Source organism: Piliocolobus tephrosceles, chromosome 20 (assembly GCF_002776525.5).
Source record: "Piliocolobus tephrosceles isolate RC106 chromosome 20, ASM277652v3, whole genome shotgun sequence".
Classification (NCBI taxonomy): Eukaryota; Metazoa; Chordata; class Mammalia; order Primates; family Cercopithecidae; genus Piliocolobus; species Piliocolobus tephrosceles.
The window spans coordinates 5,578,999-5,590,014 of NC_045453.1; the positions used below are offsets into that span (position 1 = coordinate 5,578,999).

Below are 11,016 nucleotides of genomic sequence, written 5' to 3' on the forward strand. Positions count from 1 at the left end.
CCAAAGTGCTGGGATTACAGGCTTGAGCCACCGCGCCCGGCCAGGAAGATAATTTTTATTTATTTATTTTTTATTTTATTTTATTTTATTTTATTTATTTTTTTTGAGAGACGGAGTCTCGCTCTGCCGCTCAGGCTGGAGTGCAGTGGCCGGCTATCAGCTCACTACAAGCTCCGCCTCCCAGGTTCACGCCATTCTCCTGCCTCAGCCTCCCGAGTAGCTGGGACCACAGGCGCCGCCATCACGCCCGGCTAGTTCTTTGTATTTTTAGTAGAGACGCGGTTTCACCATGTAGACCAGGATGGTCTCAATCTCCTGATCTCGTGATCCACCCGTCTCGGCCTCCCAAAGTGCTGGGATTACAGGCTTGAGCCACCGCGCCCGGCCAGGAAGATAATTTTTAAAGACAGAGCAAGCACTAGCTCTCTGCAAGGTACACCACACTTTAATCCATGCAGCAGAAAGACAACTGGATCCAGACCTTTTCTTCAGAACCTTTTTATTCATCATCTAACCAACAGAGGTGGTTGGTTTGAACTCAAACTAAAATGGCCTCAAAAGGCCCGCCTGGTTACAATATGACAGGGCAAAACCAGAAGTGGGGACAGAGTTTAGCCTCAGTTCTCTGCAGAGAAGACCAAGCATGTATTTATACACAGGTGCCTCATTAAAAACTGATTGGCAACGTTCCACCAGCACAGACCCAGAGTGTGCAGAAATCCGCGGGGGCTCTGTACACGTGTCATTCAGACAATCCGTCGATTCCTCAGCCATAAACAAGCTCTTGCTTTTTGGGAGGAGGGTGATTAGCATGTTATCTTGAATGATGGCACCATTTGTTTACTCTGGAACTTTGAAGGGGAGGTGACAATTTATTTTCTCCCCTGAATCTGAGATGCAGTGGCCTGCCTGTCACAGTATCTAAAATGTGTCCTGGAAGACAGATAGGTGGTGGTGGTTGCCCTAACACAGAGTTTACGGGGTAATTGTGTTGGGCTCTTTAAGTACTTAATCCTGTTGTTTTTCAGAAACCCTTTGCACCTGGGCTCCCAAGAAGCCAGCAGGGCCCCATGGAGCATCCCACAGGCCTGTGAGTGAAGTGCCTCTCAGAGCAGTCACCCAGGGAAGGGAGGAGGGCAGGGAACGGGGCCAGGGGAGATGTAGGGACAGAAATCAGCAGAAACACTCCATGCTGGTTCTGACTCGCTCCATCTCGTGCAGGAAGCTGTAGAACTGAGGCAAGGTTAATTCTGGGGAGAGAAAATTCAGCTTCAGATAAATGTTTCCAACTCCACAGAATCATCCAAGAAAATTAATTTCCATGCAGAGAATTTTTTTTTTCTTTTTTGGCTTAGTACATCTAAGCAGCTCTTGATGGGTAATTGATCATAATAAAGAACTGAGAGACTTGAATGCAGAAGGTTCTCTGCTCCATAGGAAAAAAAAAGGGGAATGAGTGTTCAAATGGCACAGCTCCACAGCACAAAGAGATGAAAGGGTATCATTCGGGATGTTCAATGGGATTTCTACTGCAAGAGCTTCTTGCTCGTCAACCTTCTTCTTCAATCCCGGACATTCCGTTCCCTCCCTTTCCCTTTTTCAATACGGCTCTTCAACTATGGGGGCTCCAACCTGCCAATGGCTTTCTAACACTCCTTGTGCCATCTTTCAGGAGAGGAAAGGCAGTGGAACAGCTACTCCACAGCTGGCAATGACTGTTTTTATAGAAGACATGATTTGTGGTGAGTGTCACCAGCCCCTGACTGCAGAGAACACGGAAAAGGTGAAGAGGTTCAAGAGGGAATTCAGACTCACCTATATACACATTTTCGGTTTGATTTCCTTTCTTAACCACCAACTTCAGCTGATGAAAGAAAAAGAAATAATTTAAATTAAAATGACAACTGGGCAAAAAAATTAAAACCCTTTGACTTAATTAAGCTTCCAACCTGAGAGTCCTACAGGAGCAGTATGGATCATCCACCACTGAAAATTCTGACAATTCCCATGATTACAGGAACAATCACATGTCAATGAATAATACTAGGATCTATTCATCTGAAAGTAGGCATGTTAGTGACCACATCTCTAGCTGGCCACACTGCTCTGAGATAGATATATAAGGTACTTCAGTAAAACATCCATTTAAATAGATATTTAAATGGATGGATATTTAACCCAATGTAGATTTGATAATTTTTAACCAAGTCAAAAATCTACCCATTTTCAAGGATCAGGAGAAGACTTACTTGTAAAAATATACTTCCCACTTTCTCCAATTCGCTGCTCCCAGATGTCACTGTGACCAAAAAAAAAAAAAAGAGAGAGAGAGAAAAATAACAAGTGACTGATTGAGGACTGACCCTGAAGACCCTAGTTTTGCAGTTGTCCAGCAGAAGCCATGTGGGGGCAAGTATGAGGGCAGCAAGGTGTGCTTCTGGAAAGTCAACTTATCCAGAGCCATGAATGGAAACAGCTACTGAATGTGGGCAGAATACAAAACAGCAGGTGCTGCCCCAACAGTGCCTTCTCCACAGTGGCTGTGTCACAGCCTCTGCACCCCGACCCTATACCACCCAAATAACCCAGGACTGGTTGTAACTAGTTACCTCCAAATTTCCACTCCATATCTATGAGCTGGTTAATCATCAGAGTCTGACCAATGGCCCATCGAGCAAGGGTGGGAGCATTCTGCTTCCACTGGAACAAAAGCAAAAGCCAAAGTCAATTACAATAGGAAAAATCTCCCCCTCTCCATCCTGCCCCAAACATTGCAATATTTAGCATTGACACAGATAGTGGGGAGGGTGCAGAACCAAGGGCTCAACCTAGATGCACATACCTAGGGATGGAGGAGGGTACAGAGTGGCAGACCACAACATCAATGTTGTATTTTTCATTCCAAGATTTAATCCATCTTGGAATAAAAACTGTGCTGCCATCACACTGGCCCCCACATGGCTTCTACTAGACAATTGCAAAATTGGGGTCTTCAGGGTAAGTTCTCAATCAGTCACTTGTTATTTTTCTTTTTGTCACAGTGACATCTGAGAGCAGTGAACTGGAGAAAGTAGGAGGTATATTTTTACAAGTAAGTCTTCTCCTGATCCGTGAAAATGGGCAGATTTTTGACTAGGTCAAATCAGGAAAAATGATTAGAGATGCACTGAATAGCGCTGGTTAACGCTGTGCGTATTACACTCGCTTGAAGCCAAATGAAAACTTCAGGCTGGGAAGATGATAATACTGATGGATGGTTTTGGCTTACTTGGCGTTTTCCGTTGTTTTCTCTCTTTGTGATATAAAAGCAAGGGGCCAGGCGTGGTGGTTCACGCCTGTAATCCCAGCACTTTGGGAGGCCGAGGAGTGTGGATCACCTGAGGTTGGCAGTTCAAGGCCAGCCTGGCCAACATGGTGAAACCCCGTCTCTACTAAAAATACACAATTTGGCCGGGTGTGGTGGCTCATGCCTATAATCCCAGCACTTTGGGAGGCTCAGGCAGGTGGATCACAATGTCAGGAGATAGAGACCATCCTGGCTAACACAGTGAAACCCCGTCTCCACTAAAAATACAAAAAATTAGCCAGGCATGGTGGCAGGTGCCTGTAGTCCCAGCTACTTGGGAGGCTGAGGCAGGAGAATGGCCTGAACCCCGGAGGCAGAGCTTGCAGTGAGCCCAGATCGCGCCACTGTACTCCAGCCTGGGCGACAGAGCGAGACTCTGTCTCTAAAAAAACAAACAAACAAAAAAAACAAAATTAGCCAGGCATGGTGGCACATGCCTGTAATCCCAGCTACTTGGGAGGCTGGGGCAGGAGAACTGCTTGAACCCAGGAGGCAGAGGTTGCAGTGAGCCGAGATTGTGCCATTGCACTCCAGCCTGGACAACAAGAGCGAAACTCCATCTCGAAAAGAAGAAAAGAAAAGAGGCCAAGCATGGTGGCTCACACCTGTAATCCCAGCACTTTGGGAGGCAGAGGCGAGTGGATCACGAGGTCAAGAGTTCGAGACCATCCTGACTAACACAGTGAAACCTCATCACTACTAAAAATACAAAAAATTAGCTGGGCATGGTGGCATGTGCCTGTAGTCCCAGCTACTCAGGAGGCTGAGGCAGGAGAATCACTTGAACTCGAGAGGCAGAGGTTGTGGTGAGCTGAGATCACGCCACTGCACTCCAGCCTGGACAGAAAGCGACTATCTTTTGTTTTTTGGTTTTTTTTTTTTGAGACAGAGTCTCGCTCTGTCGCCCAGGCTGGAGTGCAGTGGCCGGATCTCAGCTCACTGCAAGCTCCGCCTCCCGGGTTTACGCCATTCTCCTGCCTCAGCCTCCCGAGTAGCTGGGACTACAGGCGCCCGCCACCTCGCCCGGCTAGTTTTTTGTATTTTTTAGTAGAGAGGGGGTTTCACCGGGTTAGCCAGGATGGTCTGGATCTCCTGACCTCATGATCTGCCCGTCTCGGCCTCCCAAAGTGCTGGGATTACAGGCTTGAGCCACTGCGCCCGGCCTGCGACTATCTTAAAAAAAAAAAAGCAAGGGATCTTAATTAACCTTGATTAAGAGGAATTATACCTTTTCAGAAAAGTAAGTGGCTTTCTCCTCACTAAGACCTACAAGAGAACAGAAGGAGATATTAACATAATAAAAAGCCTCAGAAGCCAGTCACCCTGAGCAATCTTGGCCAATGACCTACCCAGAGTTATAAAATCCGCCTGGACCTGCTTGGCTGTGAGGCTCTTCTTCAAAGCACCTGGGAGGCAGGGGAGAAATCAGTTAGAAAGGCAGACCAGTGAATTAGTCAGCAACACGTACTTAATGGGCACAACGTATGTGACCTAAAGGACAAAAGGAACACTCAAAGACTGGCCAGCTCCAAGAAGATCTCAATCCAGCCACAGGGAAAGAGCATCCGAAATGACCAGAAAACAAGAAAGACAGTACATTTTTAAATGTATTTATTTTATTTTAAAAATATATTTATTTTTTTGAAATGAAGTCTCGCTCTGTCGCCCAGGCTGGAGTGCAGTGGTGCAATCTTGGCTCATTGCAACCTGTACCTCCTGGGTTCAAGTGATTTTCATGCCTCAGCCTCCTGAACAGCTGGGACTACAGGTGTGCACCACCACACCCAACCAATTTTTGTATTTTTAGTAGAGACTGGGTTTTACCATATTGACCAGGCTGGTCTCAAACTACTAACCTCAAGTGATCTGCCCACCTCGGCCTCCCAAAATGCTAGGATTAAAGGGGCGAGAGCCACCATGCCCGGCGCATTTTTTTTGTTTTTATTGTACAACACAATTATTTATCCCTCCAGCAAGTGTGAGAGAAGTCAGAGACAACAGAAAAGACTTCACGGTCTTGGGGATGGAGCAACTGGTCTGAGCAATGAGTAAGGCTACGAATTCCTGGAGCAAAAGGCAGGGGAGCGTAATGTCAGGTTGGGCACAGGGGGCAACCACCTAGAGCCCCACAATGCATTATGTAGCCACTATTGCATGTGGTTATGCAAATTTTAATTAAATAAAATTTTAAATTCCATTCCTCAGTCTCACTAGCTATTTCCTGTGTCAAATGATCACACAAGGCCAGGGACCATTGTATTGAACACTGAAGATTACAGACCATTTACATCTGCAGAGAAAGTTCTATCGGATGGCGTTATCCTAGGAAATTAGCTTTCACGCAGTACGCCAAGATGGACTAAACAGACTAACCTCTACAATTCACAAGTCACTTCCAGAGGGGCTGTCAAAACTTCTCAGAAGCCCTAGGAACACTCCCCTGTGATGGCCACCTTGTTTTGCTAGGCTCCAATTCCTGAAAACAAAGCCAGCAATCTGGGCTTCTCAATGTTTAACCTGCAGGCTACATCTCCAGTCAGAATTTGGCAACCACTCTCAAATTTTCCACTTTTTAGTTCACCAGAAAATGACTAATTAAAGAATAGGAAGATGCCCACCACCATCAAGGGAAGGCCCTGAACCTATATCCTAAACCCAAGTCCCCACCCCCACCTCACTCCAGAAAAACAATCCTAAAGGCTGTTGTACCGGTAAAATCAACCATATAAACAAAGGGAGGAAATCTTTTATCTCCAAAATCAGAGTGAGCAAGGAAGCCACACAGAATAAAAAAGGCAAGACCCCAGGAAACCTTAGCCATAAAGGCCCTCTGAGAAGGTGGATACTTCCCAGCCAATCCAATTAACTCATAACTACCATGAATATAGCTTCTTGGTTTATACTGAATTCAAATCCAATGCTTTATTTGACAATCCAAAACACTGGGCTTTATTATTGTAATTCTATTTATTTATTTTTTTGAGACAGTGAGATGGGGTTTCACTCTATTGCCCAGGCTGAAGTGCAGTTGGGCAATCTCAGCTCACCTCCCCCCGCCCGGCGGGGTGCTCAAGCAATCCTCCCACCTCAGCCTCCTGCACAGCTGGGATTACGACGCCCAGCTAATTTTTTGAATTTTTGTAGGGACAGGGTCTTGCCAAGTTGCCGAAACTGGTCTCAAACTCCTGAACTCAAGCAATCCACCCACCTTGGCCTCCCAAAGTGCTGGGATTACAGACAGGAGCCACTATGCTCAGCTATTATTTTAACTTTATTTACCAGGAAAGATTAAGCATCTTTGGGAGAAAATTTGTCAAATCCAGATAGTCAAGAATTGTACTGCCAAGAATTCACCCAACCAAGCTGCACCCAAAAGCACACTGAGATATACAAGGGAAGCTCTTTAGCAATGTGGATAGTAGGGACGAAAGGTCATGGAGAGACCAGGCACAGTGGCTCACGCCTGTAATCCCAGCACTTTGGGAGGCCGAGGTGGGTGGATCACTTGAGGTCAGCAGTTCGAGACCAGCCTGGCCAACATGGCAAAACCCCATCTCTACTAAAAATACAAAAGTTAGCCGGGCATGGTGGCACACGCCTGTATCCCCAGCTACTTGGGAGGCTGAGGCATGAGAATCGCTTGAACCCAGAAGGCAGAGGTTGCAGTGAGCCGAGATGGTGCCACTGCATCACAGCCTGGCGACAGAGCGAGACTCTGTCTCAAAAAAAAAAAAAAAAAGAGAAAAAAAATTAAAAAAAAAATAAACAGGCTGGGCACCTGTTACACAATTAGCCGGGAGGCTGAGGCAGGAGAATCATCTGAGCCCGGGAGATAGAAGTTGCCGTGAGCCGAGATCTCGCCACTGCACTCAAGCCTGGGCAACAGACTCCGTCTCAAAAACAAACAAACAACAAAAACAACAAACAAAAACTCAAATCAGACCATGTCTTTTTTTCTGCTCAAAGCCCTCTACTATCTCCTATTTCACTCACAATAAAATCCAAAGGTTGTACAATACCCTGCATGCTCTGGCCTCCTCTTAGAACCCCTAGGCTCTCTCCCTTGCTTACTCTGCTATTTTTAGAATATGCCAAGCAGCTTTCTACCCCCGGCCATTTGCCCTTGCAGTTCTCTGCACACAGCTCATCCCTTCGCTTCATTCAGGGTTCTGCCTGACTCTTACCTCCTCAGAAAGGATCCCTGACCATTCTATTTTACATTTTTTCTTTTGTTTTTACTTTTTCTTTTTTTAAAAAATCTTATTTAAAATAAGATTTTACCCAGGCTGTTACCCAGGCTGGACTGCAGCAGTGTAATAACGGCTCACTACAGCCTTGGCCTCCTGGGCTTATGGATCCTCCCACCTCAGGCTCCTAAGTAGCTGGGACTACAGGCATGCCCTACTATGCTTGACTAATTTTTAATATTTTTTCTAGAGATAGAGTCTCACTATCTTGCCAGCCTCGAACTCCTGCACTGAAGCAATACTCCTACCTTGGCCTCTCTAAATGCTGGGATTATAGGCATGAGCTGCCAAGCCCAGCCTCATTCTATTTTAAATAGCACTGCCCTTTACTCATACTCCTATAATGCTGTGGAATATTCTGCATTGCATTCATAATTACCCAACTTTATGTTATATATTTATTATCAAGTTTTCCACTAGAACATCAGCTTGATAAGAACAAAGACTAGGCTCATTTTGCCTACTGCTGTGTCCCAAGCTCCGAGAGCAATGCCTGGCAAAGTTTATTGGTTGGCACTCAATAAAAACACGTTGAATGCAAGAACCCTTACAATGGAATGCTATCCAGGCTTTTAAAAAATTATGTAAGGCCAAGTGCTGTCATTCCAGCACTTTGGTAGGCTGAGGTGGGAGGATACTTGAGCCCAGGGGTTCAAGACCAGTCTGGGCAACACAGGAAGACCCCATTCTACAAAATAAAAAAAATTAGCAAGGTATAGTGGCACAGACCTGTGGTCCCAGCTACTCAAGAAGCTGAGGTGGGAGGATGGCTTGAGCCCAGGAGGTTGAGGCTATAGTAAACCATAATTGCATCACTGCACTCCAGCCTATGTAACAGGGTGAAACCTCATTTCAAAAAAAAAAAAAAAAGAGGTAGCTCAGTAGCTCTCGATGGACCAATCTGTATAATATAATGTCAAGAAAAAAAGGAAAGGCACCTATAATCCCAGCACTTTGGGAAGCTGAGGTGAGAGGACTGCTTGAGGCTAGAAATTTGAGACTAGCCTGGGCATCATAGCAAAACCTTGCCTCCACAAAAAAATAATAAAAAATTACTTGGGTGTGGTGCTGCACACCTGTAATCCAGCTGCTCAGGAGGCTAAGATAGGATGATCGCTTGAGCCCAGGAGTTTGAGGCCACAGTGAGCCATGATGGCACCACTGCACTCCAGCCTGGGTGACAGAGCAAGACTCTATCTCTAAAAATAAACAAATAAAAATAAGTGTTACTTTGGCTGGGCGCGGTGGCTCATGCCTGTAATCCCAGCAGCACTTTGGGAGGCTGAGGCGAGTGGATCACATGAGGTCAGGAGTTTGAGACCAGCCTCGTCAACATGGTGAAACCCCGTCTCCACTAAAAATACTAAAATTAGCTGAGTGTGGTGGCACACACCTGTAGTCCCAGCTACTTGGGAGGCTGAGGCAGGAGAATCACTTGAACCCGGGAGGCAGAGGTTGCAGTGAGCCGAGATCACACCACTGCATTCCAGCCTGGTGACAGAGCGAGCCTCCGTCTCAAAAAAAAAGAAACCCTAGGTGATGGGTTGACAGGTGCAGCAAACCACCATGGCATACTATGTAACAAACCTGCACACCCTGCATGTGTACCCCAGAGCTCAAAAAAAAAAAAAAAAGAAAGAAAGAAAATTGTGTAAACTCCAACATTGCAGTCAGCACAACATGATACATGGGGAAATTTAAAAACACCCTTCTGGGCTGGGCGCGGTGGCTCACACCTATAATCCCAGCACTTTGGGAGGCCAAGGCAAGAGGATCACGAGGTCAGGAGATCGAGACCATCCTGGCTAGCACAGTGAAACCCCGACTCTACTAAAAATACAAAAAATTAGCCTGGTGTGGTGGTGGGCACCTGTCGTCCCAGCTACTCGGGAGGCTGAGGCAGGAGAATGGCGGGAATCCAGGAGGCAGAGCTTGCAGTGAGCCGAGATTGTGCCACTGCTGCACTCCAGCCTGGGCGGCAGAGTAAGACTCTGTCTCAAAAAAAAAAAAAAATCCTTCTTCAAACACAGATAACTTTGAGATGGTCCTTTTCTGTTTTTTTTTTTGAGATGGAGTCTTACTCTGTCCCCCAGACTGGAGTGCAGTGGCGCGATCTTGGCTCACTGCAACCTACGCCTCCCAGATTCAAGTGATTCTCCTGCCTCACCCTCCCAAGTAGTTGGGACTATCGGTGCATGCCACCATGCCCAGCTAATTTTTTGTAATTTTAGTAGAGACCAGGATGGTCTCAATCTCCTGACCTCACGATCCGCCCACCTCAGCCTCCCAAAGTGCTGGGATTAAGGTGTGAGCCACCGTGCCCGGCCTCTTTGCAAACCCCTGACCTCGGGTGATCCACCCACCTTGGCCTCCTAAAGTGCTGGGACTACAGGCGTGCGCCAATGCACTTGGCAACAGGCACCAATTTTCACCAGAACTGTTGCCTTAGCCAAACCCTCAAAGCTGTCAAACAATATGAAGGACAAAACAAATGGAAGTGAGGGCGAGGATTTCAGCTTTGCCAAAACAGGTGGAAAAACAGCAAACATTGTTCTTATTCGGTGTACAAATGGGAGCCCAAGGAATGGACACAGGCTTGGTGAAAACTCCTGGAGAAGGAAGCATATGGGAGAGGATGGAGAGCTGCTTTCATCTAGTCATTACTGACCCTGAAGGCTGACCAGCTGAAGCCACCTTGTAAGGCTCACAGAGATGCTGGGAAACATCAACGAATTGAACAGACAACAATCTCTGCCCTTATGAGGCTTCCATTCTACTGGCAGGAGAAAGACCACAGCAAAAATGTAACACATAAGTCACACAGGGTATAAGAAGGGGGAGGCTAGGCACAGTGGCTCACGCCTGTAATCCCAGCACTTTCGGAGGCCAAGGCAGGTAGATCTCAAGGTTAGGAGTTCAAGACCAGCCTGGCCAACATGTTGAAACCCCATCTCTACTAAAATACAAAAATTAGCCGAGCATGGTGGTGAGCACCTGTAATCCCAGCTACTCGGGAGGCTGAGGCAGGAGAATCGCTTGAACCCAGGAGGCAGAGGTTGCAGTAAGCCGAGATCATGCCATTGCACTCTTGCCTGGGCAATACAGTATGACTCTGTCTCAAAAAAGAAATAATAATAAAACCGCCCTCCTGCCAAAACAAAAAAAAGAAAGAATGGGGAAAGTGTCATGGAGAAAAATAGTAGGGTGGCACATGGGGCTGGCAGTCCTGGGGAATTTAGTTCAACGTTTGATTAAATACCACTTATGACTACACTTCATTGCTGATTATTCTTTTTTGTGTGTGTGGCTACAAAGAACTCACTGGGGAGTGGGGAAGGGGAGTTACCTCCTTTTTATAAAAATAAAATAAAATAAGGCCGGGCGCGGTGGCTCAAGCCTGTAATCCCAGCACTTTGGGAGGCC

General features: G+C 46.4%; 1 protein-coding gene across 7 annotated transcripts in view; it reads right to left on the minus strand.

The window, feature by feature from the left end:
- Positions 1–482: 482 nt before the first annotated feature.
- Positions 483–11,016, minus strand: part of COMMD7 (COMM domain containing 7) — a 38,399-nt gene continuing 27,865 nt past the window's right edge. For 4 of the 7 annotated variants that reach the window (XM_026455245.1, XM_026455243.1, XM_026455244.1 and 1 more), the window contains exons 4-8: positions 4,696–4,752; positions 4,575–4,612; positions 2,610–2,700; positions 2,250–2,299; positions 1,343–1,864 (exon numbers count right to left, since the gene is read on the minus strand). In XM_026455245.1, coding sequence (XP_026311030.1) covers positions 1,613–1,864; positions 2,250–2,299; positions 2,610–2,700; positions 4,575–4,612; positions 4,696–4,752 — 488 coding nt within the window. In that variant the 3' untranslated portion in view covers positions 1,343–1,612. Of the gene's footprint in view, positions 1,251–1,342; positions 1,865–2,249; positions 2,300–2,609; positions 2,701–4,574; positions 4,613–4,695; positions 4,753–11,016 lie in introns of those variants that run through there. The other 3 variants (XM_026455248.1, XM_026455247.1, XM_026455246.1) reach the window with 1 other exon arrangement.